This window comes from Hippopotamus amphibius, chromosome 2 (genome assembly GCF_030028045.1).
Source record: "Hippopotamus amphibius kiboko isolate mHipAmp2 chromosome 2, mHipAmp2.hap2, whole genome shotgun sequence".
Classification (NCBI taxonomy): domain Eukaryota; kingdom Metazoa; phylum Chordata; class Mammalia; order Artiodactyla; family Hippopotamidae; genus Hippopotamus; species Hippopotamus amphibius.
This window is the reverse complement of record NC_080187.1, coordinates 228,359,348-228,373,657: the sequence shown is the minus strand read 5'-3', so window position 1 is coordinate 228,373,657 and position 14,310 is coordinate 228,359,348. Positions and strand designations below refer to the sequence as shown.

The 14,310-nt window shown below is 36.4% G+C and overlaps 1 protein-coding gene across 6 annotated transcripts in view; it reads right to left on the bottom strand.

The window, feature by feature from the left end:
• ATL1 (atlastin GTPase 1) overlaps window positions 1-14,310 on the bottom strand; it is an 83,640-nt gene that overhangs the window by 33,267 nt on the left and 36,063 nt on the right. For all 6 annotated transcript variants that reach the window (XR_009051486.1, XM_057723805.1, XM_057723802.1 and 3 more), the window contains 3 exons: window positions 13,415-13,662; window positions 11,297-11,431; window positions 10,783-10,887 (listed from right to left, as the gene is read on the bottom strand). Coding sequence is in view for 5 of the 6 variants with exons in the window: in XM_057723805.1 (XP_057579788.1) it covers window positions 10,783-10,887; window positions 11,297-11,431; window positions 13,415-13,662 (488 nt within the window). In the remaining variant the exon portion in view is untranslated. The remainder of the gene's footprint in view (window positions 1-10,782; window positions 10,888-11,296; window positions 11,432-13,414; window positions 13,663-14,310) is intronic.

The window sequence follows — 14,310 nt, the reverse complement described above, 5'->3', positions numbered from 1 at the left end:
CAGGAGAAATTACAACTGATAGCATAGAAATACAAAAGATCATGAGACTACTATGAACAGTTATATGCCAACAAATTGAACAACCTAGAAGAAATGGATATAAATTTCTAGAAACATGCAATCTTCTAAGACTGAATCATGAAGAAAAAAAATTTGAATAAACTGATTACTAATAAGGGATTGAAACAGGAGTCAAAAATCTCTGAACATACAAAAGCCCAGGACCAGATGGCTTCATTGGCAAATTCTATAAAACATTCAAAGAAGATTTAATATCTAGCTTTATAAAAATATTCCAAAAAAATTAAAGAGGAGGAAAATCTTCTAAATGCATCTTATAAAGCCAGCATTATCCTGATATCAAAACGAGAGAAGGACACCACAAGAAAGAAAACTACAAGCCAATATCCCTGATGAATACAGGTGTAAAAATCCTCAACAAAATAGTAGTAAACTGAATCCAACAATACATTAAAAGGGTCATACACCATAATCAAGTGGGACTTATTTCAGGCATGCAATGATGGTTTAACATCCGCAAATCAATCAACATAACACATCTCACTGAGAAAACGAAGGTTAAAAATCATACGATCATCTCAATAGATGCAGAAAAAGCATTTGACAAAATTCTTCCATTTATGATAAAAACTCTCAACAAAGTGAGTATAGAGGGAATGTACCTCAACATATCAAAGGCTATATATGACAAACCCAGAGCTAACACCATACTCAAAGGCTAAAAGCTGAAAGCTTTTACTCTAAGATCAGGAACAAGACAAGGATGTCCACTCTTGCCACAAATTCAACATTGTATTCGAAGTCCTAGATACAGCAATTAGGCAAGAAAAATAAATATATGGCATCCAAACTGGAAAAGAAGAAGTAAAACTGTTACTGTTTGCTATTTCATGATAATATATATAGAAAATTCTAAAGACTCCACCAAAAAAAAAAACTGTTAAAACTAAAAAATGAATTCAGTAAAGTCATGGGATACAAAATCAATATACATGAACTTGGTGTACCCCCTCAAAAATAATAAATAAATAAATAAAATTAATAAAAAAAATCAATATACAGAAACCTGTGGCATTTCTAAATACTAATAACAAACTACCTGAAAAAGAAATTAAGAAAACAACTCCATTTACAATTACATCAATAAGAATAAAATACCTAGGAGTAAATTTAACCAAGGAGATAAAAAACCTGTACACTGAAAACTATACACCACCGATAATAGATTAAAGACACACAAAAAATGGAAAGATATTCAGTACTCATGGGTTCAATATTGTTAAAATGTCCATACCACCCAAAGCAATCTACAGATTCAATGAAATCCCTATGAAAATGCCAAATGCATATTTTACAGAACTAGAACAAATAATTCTAACATTTGTATGGAACCAAAGAAGCCCCTGAATAGTCAAAACAATCTTGAGAAAGAAGAACAAAGCTGGAGGTACCACATTCCCTGATTTCAAACTTTACTGCAAAGCTATAGTAATCAAAACAGCATGGTACTGGCACAAAAAAGACATATAAATCAATGGAATGGAATTGAAAACCAAGAAATAAACCTATACATATATGGACAATCAGTCTATGATAAAGGAGCAAAGAGCATACAACAGAGAAAGGACAATCTCTTCAATAAATGGTACTGATAAAACTGGACAGCCAAAAGCAAAAAAATGAAATGACCACTCTTACACCATACCCAAAAATTAACTAAAAGTGGATTAATGACTTGAATATAAGAACTGAAACCGCTGGAGAGAAAAGATGGCAGTGAAGTAGAGGGACGTGGAATGCATCCCTCTCCACAGACGCATTGGGAATGCACCAAAAGACGCAATATTTCCCACAGAGAACCAACTGAACACCAGCAGATGACCTCAGACACCAGAAAGGACTACAAAGATCCCGACATAACTGGCAGGGAGGCATCTATGACAGCTCAAAGAGGGTGAAGCGGCTGAGCTGTGGCAGATGGGAGGGAGTGAGAAACACATGGAGGGTCCGCACCACAGCTCAGCATTCCTGGACCCAGACATCGATTCCCAGATGAACAGAGGGTCCGGGAGTGGGAGCATGGGAATCGGAAAGCTGGTTCAGGGTGAGAAAAATTGTTGCCAGTAAGGTGACGGACTGAGAGGACAGGAGGGAAGAGGTCCGCGGCAAGGAGTGCCTGCCCCTGAGAGCTGCCCGGCCATGATGGCAGCTGGATGCTGCAGGCTCATGGGTGGTGGGGAGGAGCCACGGGCATAGCCTCTTTCTCTCTTTCGGTGCCTGCAATGGGCAGTGGAGGGACCCCTGTGGGCCACCTAAGGTGCTCAGGGATAACAGGGACCCTCAGGCCCTTGGGCGGGGCTAGCTTAAAACCCCTTAGAATGCCGGCAGCAGGGAGGCTGCCGAGAAAAAAAAAAACAAAAAACTGGAGAGAGGCCCAACTCTGAGACATTCTGTTTACACCTGAGCCACCAGCGTCCCTCTGCAACAGGCACCTCCAAGCCCGACTGAAACGACAGTGCTCCACTGCGCACTCACTCCCAGGGGAAGGAGCCAAGGAGCCACTGTTGTACCCTTTCCCTCCCCACACACCAACGCTCACAGACGAACGATAAAGGAAGCTCTGCTGGTCACAGAATAATACAAAAAACCCAAGGCAAGTAGAAGGACACATACAGCTGAGACTCTAAGGAAACAGAAATATTAGTATCAATTCTATTGAACTGGTCCATTCTGGGATCAGTTCTAGTTTTTTTTGTTTGTTTGTTTTTTCTTTATTAATTACAATCTTAGTCCTAAGGAATCTACAAGTTTTATAACATATTTTTTTTCTATTTTTTATTCTATTTTTATTTTTAGCCTTTTTATATACTTCTATTTCTAGCTAAGTTTTTGGTAGTATGGACCATATCTCTCCTACCTTCCTTTCATCGCTATCTTTTATAATTTTCTATTCCCTTCTTTTTATTTGTATATTTCCAGGCACACTATGCTCTTCTGTTCCTCTGTCTTCCATCCATTTTTAGTTTATTTTATCTTAACATACTTCTAAGCAACACTATCGATCTGCTCAGACTCCTTGCTCTATTCTCCAGATGACACACAGCCTTGGTATTTAATATTAGGTTTTTGTCTTTATCTTAGTTCTTAGTACAATTGTCTAATTTCATTCTGAGAATCTCCATTCTGTCTGGTGGTACTCAAGCTCTTTTTTATAGTTGATCCTAGCTTTCAATATCTCCCTGGATATGTGTTTGTATGTGTAAGATGTTATTTGTTTTTTTGTTTGTTTATGCTCTTGTTTCTGTTTTGTTCTGTTTTGATTTTCAATTTCTGTTGGGTTTCTCTTTGAATATCTGATAGCATACTGGGGTTCTTCTGTCAGGTCTTTCCAGAGCCTTATGTCCTAATGGATTCAGTAATTCTGTGTCTTATACATGTATGTGTTTCCTAGACTTAGTATTTGTTTAACCCAACATTCAGACATTAGTCTGGCACTTGGACAGTCTTCTATAAACCCCTCTATCGCCGGCACAAGCAACCCCAGAAGTTTGGACTACCATGAGGAAACAAAGAAACACCACGCAGGCAAAGGAGCAGGAAAAAAACCCACAAGACCAAATAAATGAGGAGGAAATAGGAAAAATGCCTGAAAAAGAATTCAGAGTAATGATAATAAAAATGATACAAAATCTCAATAACAAAATAGAGAAAGTACAAGAAACAGTTCATAAGAACTCAGAAGAACTAAAGAGCAAACAAACAGCAATGGATAACAAAATAACTGAAATTAAAAATACTCTAGATGCTATAACCAGCAGAATGACTGAGGCAGAAGAACGAATAAGTGAGTTGGAAGATAGAATGGGGGGAATAATTGCCACAGAGCAGGAAAAAGAAAAAAGAATAAAAAGAATAGAAGACAGTCTCAGAGACCTCAGTGATAACATTAAGCATACCAACACTCAAATCATAGGCAACCCAGAAGATGAAGAAAAAAAGAAAGGGTCTGAGAAAATATTTGAAGAGGTTATATTGGAAAACTTCTCCAACATGGGAAAGGAAATAATTAACCAAGTCCAAGAAGCACAGAGAGTCCCATACAGAATGAACCCAAGGAGAAATACACCAAGGCACATATTAATCAAACTAATGACAATTAAACACAAAGAAAAAATATTAAAAGCTGCAAGAGAAAAGCAACAAATAACATATAAGGGAAAACCCATAAGGATAACAGCTGACCTTTCTACAGAAACTCTGCAGGCCAGAAGGGAATGGCAGGATATATTGAAAGTCCTGAGAGAGAAAAACCTACAGCCAAGAATACTCTACCCAGCAAGAATCTCATTCAGATTCGACGGAGAAATCAAAAGCTTTCCAGACAAGCAAAAGTTAAGAGAATTCAGCACCCCCAAACCAGCCTTACAACAAGTGCTAAAGGAACTTCTCTAAGTAGGAAACATAAGAAAAGGAAAACACCTACAAATACAAACCCAAAACAATTCAGAAAATGGTAATTGGAACACACATGTCAATAATCACCTTAAATGCAAATGGATTAAATGCTCCAACCAAAAGACACAGACTGGCTGAATGGATACAAAAACAAGACCCTTCTGTATGCTGCCTACAAGAAACCCACTTCAGACCAAGGGATACATATAGACTGAAAGTAAAGGGATGGAAAAAGATATTCCATGCAAATGGAAGTCAAAAGAAAGCTGAAGTAGCAATACTCATATCAGACAAATCAGACTTTAAAGGAAAGAATATTACAAGAGATAAGGAAGGACACTACATAATGACCAAAGGATCCATCCAAGAAGAACATATCACAATGGTAAATATCTATGCACCCAATAGGAGCACCTCAATGCATAAAGCAAATGCTAACAGCCACAAAAGGGGAAATCGACAGTAACACAATAATAGTGGGAGACTTGAACACCCCACTTGCATCAATGGACAGATCATCCAAACAGAAAATAAAGACACACAAGCTTTAAATGACACATTAGACCATCTCGACTTAATTGATATTTATAGGACATTCCATCCAAAAATGACAGAATACACTTTCTTCTCAAGTGCACGTGGAACATTTTCCAGGATAGATCACATCTTGGGTCACAAATCAAACCTCAGCAAATTCAAGAAAACTGAAATCATATCAAGCATCTTCTCAGACCACAATGCTATTAGACTAGATATCAATTACAGGAAAAAAACTGCAAAAAACACAAACACATGGAGGCTAAACAATTCACTATTAAACAATCAAGAAATCATTAAAGAAATCAGAGAGAAAGTCAAAAAATATCTAGAAACAAATGACAATGAAAACACAATGACCCAAAACCTATGGGACGCAGCAAAAGCAGTTCTAAGAGGGAAGTTTATAGCAATACAGTCCTACCTTAAGAAACAAGAAAATTATCGAATAAACAACCTAATCTTACACCTAAAACAATTAGAAAAAGAAGAACAAAGAAACCTCAAAGTGAGCAGAAGGAAAGAAATCATAAAGATCAGAGCAGAAATAAATGAAAAAGAAAGGAAGGAAGCAATAGCAAAAATTAATAAAACTAAAAGCTGGTTCTTTGAGAAGATAAGCAAAATTGATAAACCATTAACCAGACTCATCAAGAAAAAAAGGGAGAAGATGCAAATCAACAGAATTAGAAATGAAAAAGGAGAAGTCACAACGGACACCTCAGAAATACAAAAGATCAAGAAAGACTACTACAAGCAACTATATGCCAATAAATTGGATAACCTGGAAGAAATGGATAAATTCTTAGAAAAATACAATCTTCCAAGACTGAACCAGGAAGAAATAGAAATGTGAATAGACCAATCACAAGTACGGAAATTGAGACTGTGATTAAAAATCTCCCAACACACAAAAACCCAGGGCCAGATGGATTCACAGGCAAATTCTATCAAACATTTAGAGAAGAGCTAACACCTATCCTTCTCAAACTCTTCTAAAATATAGCAGAAGGAAGAACACTCCCAAACTCATTCTATGAGGCCACCATCACCCTGATACCAAAACGAGGCAAAGATGTCACAAAAAAAGAAAATTACAGGCCAATATCACTGATGAACATAGATGCAAAAATCCTCAACAAAATATGAGCTAACAGAATCCAACAGCACATTAAAAAAAAGTCATACACCATGATCAAGTGGGGTTTATCCCTGGGATGTGAGGATTCTTCAATATATGCAAATCAATCAACGTGATACATCATATCAACAAATTGAAGGATAAAAACCATATGATGATCTCAATAGAAGCAGAAAAAGCTTTTGACAAAATTCAACATCTATTTATAATAAAAGCTCTCCAGAAAATGGGCATAGAAGGAAATTACCTCAACATAATAAAAGCCATATATGAGAAACCAAAAGCCAACATCGTTCTAAATGGGGAAAAACTGAAAGCATTCCCTCTTAGAACAGGAACAAGACGAGGGTGTCCACTCTCACCATTATTATTCAACATAGTTTTGGAAGTTTTAGCCACAGCAATCAGAGAAGAAAATCAAATAAAAGGAATCCAAATTGGAAAAGAAGAAGTAAAATTGTCACTCTTTGCAGATGACATGATATTATATATAGAAAACCCTAAAGACTCTACCAGAAAACTGCTAGCACTAATCGATGAATTTAGTAAAGTAGCAGGATACAAAATTAATGCACAGAAATCTCTTGCATTCCTATACACTAACAACGGAAGAGCAGAAAGAGAAATTAAGGAAACTCTCCCATTCACCATTGCAACAAAAAGAATAAAATACCTAGGAATAAACCTGCCTAAGGAGGCAAAAGACCTGTATGCAGAAAACTTTAAGACATTGATGAAAGAAATCAAAGACGACACAAACAGATGGAGGGACATACCATATTTCTGGATTGGAAGAATCAACATTGTGAAAATGACTGTACTACCCAAAGCAATTTACAGATTCAAAGCAATCCCTATCAAATTACCAATGGCATTTTTCACAGAACTAGAGCAAGAACTCTTACAATTTGTATGGAAACGCAAAAGACCTCGAATAGCCAAAGCAATCTTGAGAAGGAAACATGGAGTTGGTGGAATCAGGTTTCCTGACTTCAGACTATACTACAAGGCCATAGTGATCAAGACAGTATGGTACTGGCACAAAAATAGAAAGGAAGATCAATGGAATAGAATAGAGAACTCAGAGGTAAGCCCAAACACATATGGGCACCTTATCTTTGACAAAGGAGGCACGAGTATACAATGGAAAAAAGACAGCCTCTTCAATAAGTGGTGCTGGGAACATTGGACAGCAACATGTAAAAGAATGAAATTAGAACACTTCCTAACACCATACACAAAAATAAACTCCAAATGAATTAAAGACCTACATGTAAGGCCAGACACTATAAAACTCCTAGAGGAAAACATAGGCAGAACACTATGACATCTATCAAAGCAAGATCCTTTTTGACCCACCTCCTAGAATAAAGGAAATAAAATCAAGAATAAACAAATGGGACCTCATGAAACTTAAAAGCTTTTGCACAGCAAAAGAAACCATAAACAAGACAAGAAGGCAACCCTCAGAATGGGAAAAAATAGTTGCCAACGAAATAACGGACAAAGGATTAACCTCCAAAATATGCAAGCAGCTCATGCAGCTTAATACCAAAAAAGCAAAGAACCCAATCCACAAATGGGCGGAAGACCTAAATAGACATTTCTCCAAAGAAGACATACAGATAGCCAACAAACACATGAAAAGATGCTCAACATCACTAATTATCAGAGAAATGCAAGTCAAAGCCACAATGAGGTATCACCTCACACCAGTCAGAATGGCCATCATCACAAAATCTGGAAACCACAAATGTTGGAGAGGGTGTGGAGAAAAGGGAACTCTCCTGCACTGTTGGTGGGAATGTAAGTTGGTATGGCCACTATGGAAAACAGTTTGGAGGTTCCTTAAAAAACTACAAATAGAACTACCATATGATCCAGTCATTCCACTACTGGGCATATACCCAGAGAAAACCATAATCCAAAGAGAAACATGTACCATAATGTTTATTGCAGCACTATTTACAATAGCCAGGACATGGAAGCAACCGAAATGCCCAGCAACAAATGAATGGATAAAGAAGATGTGGCATATATATAAATGGAATATTACTCAGCTATAAAAAGGGATGAGATGGAGCTATATGTAATGAGGTGGATAGACCTAGAGTCTGTCATACAGAGTGAAGTAAGTCAGAAAGAGAAAGACAAATATTGTATGCTAACTCATATATATTGAATCTAAAAATGGTACTGATGAACTTAGTGACAAGACAAGAATAAAGACACAGATGCAGAGAATGGACTGGAGAACTCAAGGTTTGGGGGGGCAGGGGGTGAAGGGGAAGCTGAGACGAAGTGAGAGAGTAGCATAGATATATATATACTACCAACTGTAAAACAGTTAGCCAGTGGGAAGTTGCTGTATAACAAAGGGAGTTCAACTCGATGATGGATGATGCCTTAGAGGACTGGGATGGGGAGGGTGGGGGGAGTCAAGGGAGGGAGGGAATACGGGGATATGTGTATAAATACAGATGATGGACCTTGGTGTACCTCAAAAAAAAAAAAAAGAATCAGCTGCTGTTATTTTACTGTGCTCTTTCAATAATTAAAATTTATTAAATGTTATTAAAAATCTCATATATTTATCTAATAAAATTCATAGCACATAAAAAAAAAAAAAGAACTGAAACCATAGAATTCCTGGAAGAAAACATAGGTGGTAACCTCACTGGCATTTGTCTTAGTGATGCTTCTGTGGATGTGATTTGAAAGGCAAGGAAAACAAAAGCTAAAATAAACAAATGGGACTATATCAAACCAAAAAGCTTTTGCAGGGTGAATGAAACCATCATCAAAACGTAAAAGCAACCTACTGAATGGGAGAAGATATTTGCAAATCATATACCCAATAAGGGGCTAATATCCAAAATATATAAAGAACTCATACAACTCAGCATCAAAAAAACAAACAGCCCAATTAGAAAGTGGACAGAGGATCTGAACAGACATTTTTCAAAAGAAGACATACAGATGGCCAACAGGCACATGAAAAGATGTTCAACATCACTAATTATCAGTGAAATGCAAAACAAACCACAATGAGATACCACCTCCCACCTGTTTAAATGGCTATTACTGAAAGGATAAGAAATAATACATATTGGAGAGGATGTGGAGAAAAGAGATCCCTCATACACTGTTGGTGGGATTGTAAATTTGTGCAGCCACTAGGGAAAACAGTATAGAGAGCCTTCGAAGTTAAGAACAGAACTACCATATGACCCTACAATTCCACATCTGGGTATTCATCTGAAGAACATGAAAATACTATTCAAGAGGATATATGCATCCCTATGCTCAATGCATCCTTATTTACAATAGCCAGGGTATAGAAACATCTTAAGTGTCCAACACTGGATAGAATGGGTAAAGAAGAGGTAACACAAACATACACAAACACACAAAACACACACTGGAATACTACTCAGCCATAAAAAAGAAAGAAATCCAGCCTTTGTGACAACACGGATGGACCTTGATGGTATTATGCTAAGTGAAATAGGTCACATGGATAAAGACAAAGACCATGTGATTTTACTCATATGCAGAATCTAAAAACAGAAACAAAATGAACAAATAAAATGAAATAAAAATGAACTTCATAGATAGAGAGATTAGATTAGCAGTCTAGGGAGAAGGGGGTGAGGCTGGGCAAAATGGATGAAGGGGGTAACTGTATGGTGATGGGTGGTAACTAGACTTGTGGTGGTCACCACTATATACAGATGTTGAACTATAATGCTATACACCTGAAACTTATATAATAATTTTTTTAAAAAGCTACACAATCATGGTTATAATCATGACTTTTATTTTAAAGTCCTTTATAAAAAAAATTCAGTCTTCCTTCTACCCATCCTTTCATTGTCCTAACTACACGTAATGCTTTCATTGCCAGTTCACTAGCTCCATTCTCCCTACATGCTTATAATTTCAGCTTTGACTTGCTCATCCTAACCACTTTGCATTCTTACCTTTTAAAACTATTTCACTTTAATGGTCTGCTTCTTGGTCACTATCTCTTCTTCCTCTTTCCAATGAATAGAAAATCTAAAAATTGTCTTAAAATTTTTATTCTGTGTGTTCTATGATCATGGTAAAACCCTCAAGGACTTCCAGGACAATTTATAAAGCATACAATAACTTCAAAAACAATACTTAAAAAAAGAGAGAGAAAAAAGGAAAGACATTTACTTTCCTAAACGCACATTAAGGTACTATAAAAAGTTGTGAACATATATAAATGTTTTTACATTCAGAAATATTTCTACTGGCTATGTGAAATAAAACTTGCATTTATAAATCTTATTTCATTAAATATAACTAATAATAGGTAGTCCCAATGTATATACATATAAGATTTAATACAAAAAATTATCAATAAGATAAGAGAACATTTTCTGACTAGGCAATTTGAAAACCAATCAGAAATTAGATTACAGTAATACAGACAACTCTACTCTTACAGAAGTCATAAGAACTGGTATGCTGAGTCAAATAATATACATAATTTACCACTTTTGTTGTTGGTCTCACTACCACATGTATCTAGAAAGACATATATTCATAATTTTTATTTAAAGAGACATTCGTCAAAATGGATTTATACTATCCCATACCTGTATTGAGCTGATCATTGTGCTAAGGGCAAATACTGTGGCCGAATCTCTCAAAGTTGACTGACTATCAAAGGTTCCCTGAGTATCCATCAGTAGCACTGCAACCTATAGGCAAGTAGAGTACGTTATTGATATTTTATAGAACACACAGGGTATTAGGGGTACTACAAAGTTTACACCCTAAGAACTAAAGCAAACCATTAGCAATGAATACTTAATAGGTAATATTTCACATGTTCCATGAATGCCACAGAAAATAAAAATATTAATTAGCTGCTGAATACTGTAATGATTAATTTTCACTGGTAATCCAACATAGACATGGCATTGAAACAGAATATAGACGTTAGCTAGCTGGTCTGCTGTCCTATTGTCCTTATGATTTGTCTACTGTGATCAGCAGAAAGGGAAACTGGTCAAAACTAGTTTTCAAAAGAGAATTTTCAAGGATCCTGATAAGTGGTAATTGTTGGCAAGTGAAAACACAATTTTCTTTAAGAAGTTCACATGATACCTTTTTACCATCAGGTTTATCGACAAGGAAGATCTCACTCCATATCTGGATTCCCGTGGTCTCTCGTTCAGACCCACCTCTCCACGAAAAGCCAGTCAATGGTTCATTGCAATCTCCAACCCAATCAACTGATTCCTATGAATTAAGAAAGTCTATGATATTGAACTAGGTATGCAGTACAGCTTCTCCCACTCACCCCTATGAGCTCGTATCCCTCTCCAACTCTAGACAAAAGCAAACAACACATGCACATCTACTATATTGAGACAATTACTTTATTTCCTCATCCAAAAAATAATTACAGAGGAGCAACAATCTGTCACATTTTATGCTGCTTCCTGGGGATTCAAAGATATCATTCCAGATAAAAGGAAGCTCACAGCCTAACAGGGGGGCAGACGTGCTAACAAACCATCCCCATGCAACATGTGCATGCCAGAACAGGCGTGTATATTACACATAAATGGAAGCACAGGAAAAGAAACAACTAACTCCTGGTCAGCTAAAAATGTATAGGAGAAGTGATATCAGAGCTAAGACTTGAAGGATGTTTAGGAATTTTCCAGGTGAGCAAACTCAGGGAGGGCTTTCCAGAAACTAACAAATAAAGGTATGAGAGAGCATATTATGTCAGCAGATACAGAATAATAATATACACAAATGCGTCACTACTGGCGGAGCGGGGAGTGAATAGCAGGAGGAGAAGCACCTAGTAGTAGGTGTAGAACAACAAAAAACAAATCTGTTACACTTTAATCTGAGCAAATGCTATTTAACATATGCAACATGACAAGCGTTACTGAGTATTTCATTCTAATGTTTACTTCACAGTTAAAATTATGAATATGACTAAAACTATATAATCCCAAGGAATGGAAAGTACACTAATTTTGTTAATTCAGTTTTCCCACCTATGTTATATAGTGTACTAATGTTGGTATGATAGATAGAGAAAAGCCTGATAGTATGTTCTGTTCTTGATTTGTTTGGACTGAGGCTAGAGATAGAAGATGTTCAAGTTAACATTACAAAGTTGTTCAAATGTATTCCACATATAAAAGATCAATCCAGATGGATAATTATGATATAAATGCATAATACAAAGTTTCTTTGGGTAGTATGTCTGTTCTGCCTCAACATCCATAGTCGTATCTGAATTGGTATGGGTAAAAGAGTAGGAAAAAAAATACTGGTATGCTTTCTACTCCTCACCTTCTTTTCCCCAACTCTAATCTCCATTTATCTTTCTGTTTTGGTTGATCTTAAGTCCCTGAAAGTCTCCTTTCTATGTCACACTATTGTCTCAAATGTTATGACACTGTTGGTTGCCTTTGGGGGCGGGTTAAGGGTGAGAACTGAGTGGGAAAAGATAACAGAACTTCGTGGGGTAACAGCAAGATACACTTGATAGGATTTGGGGTTACCCAGGTATTTACATTTTCCAAAAAAAGCAAATGTACACTTCAGATGGGTGCATGTAACTATATGAAAAATTTACAACAAAAGAAAAAACTGAAATACTGAAATATATAATAATGGTGTATACTGAAATATTTACAGGGATACATACTGAAGTCAACAATTTACTTTGCACTAAACCAAAAAATAAGATGGAGCAATGGATTGAAACAGGGAAGAATAGAGGGAGACACATGTGATAAAGCAAGAATATTAATGTTAATGGTAGAATCTAGATAGTACATATTCAGGTGTCTACTGTAAAATTCTTTTAACTTTGCTGCATGCATGAAAAATGTCACAGTAAATGTTGGGGTGAAAATGATTATAATAAAAATTATGACAAAAGTAATTTGACATTTTAAACACTATTTAACATGTAGAGTTTATAACCATATCACTGTACTTACCTATTTTCAAAAGAGTTTAAAAAAAATGTTACGTTCTATGGGAAATGTAGCAAAGCGGCTTCAGACAAAAGTGGCCTATAGAGTTTGGCGCCCAAAGCACCAAAGTTGGAATCGTTACATGACAGCATTTTTAAACTAGTTCATCTTTAGGGAACATAATATTGGAAATATTGGACACTACTACTAAGTAAAAACACGAAGTGATAAAAGCACAGAAGCCAGAAAACTTTTTAAAGCACCCCTTCCCTACCTGGCTATACATGAATCTCAACATGAAGTCCATCAGGAATGATTTTCCTTTTCTAAATGCTCCAGCAACAGATACGGCGACCACCTCCTTGTCCCTCACAGCCTCTGAGAGAAGGATCCGGTTTAGTGCAGTTTCATCTAATTCAAAGGAATGGTCATCTTTGACAACGAGGACTTGGACTGGTCCTGCCTTTTTCACTGGCTCTTCTTCTTCAGAGCTCCATTCATATGCCTTTTCTGAAAACCCACCTGTTGAATACAATAAGAATTTATTCAGCAAGGCATCTCAAAGCACAAGAAATGCATATGTACCTTCCAATTCTCAAACATCTGAAATAGGAGCACCATGGAATTTGAAATGCTCTTTTTATTGACATATATGATGTCATTTACACCATATCTCAGAAAGACTTACATCTGGTCTTTCTGATCAAGTGGCCAAATCAAATAGAATTTTATTTTTAAGAAAGCTCTAAATCAGTACAGAGATCTCTGTTTGCTGAGTGAGGGGAAAAAAAAAATCAAAGCAAAGGACTCTACTTTTGGAGCAGAAGAACAAAATGGCTTTAGTCTACACTTCATCCCTTGCAAATAAGTTTAGTTATTCACAGCAAAGATCCTTGCAATGCTTTTTAAAGCTGAACATGCGTAGGAGGAAATACACAGAGGGACTCAGAATCACATATTCTTGAAAGTGGAATAAATCTCTAAAGCACCCAGTTCAGCTCCCTGCAATGCATGCAACCCATCCATGAAATTCTAGATTCTTAATTGTCTAAAATTATGCCTTGCAGCAATGGAAGTTACAGAAAATTAAACTGGGTAGGACCAGATTACAGAAGACCTTCAAATATATGGCAAAGAGGTCTGGATATAATTCGATAAAAAGGTAAGAAG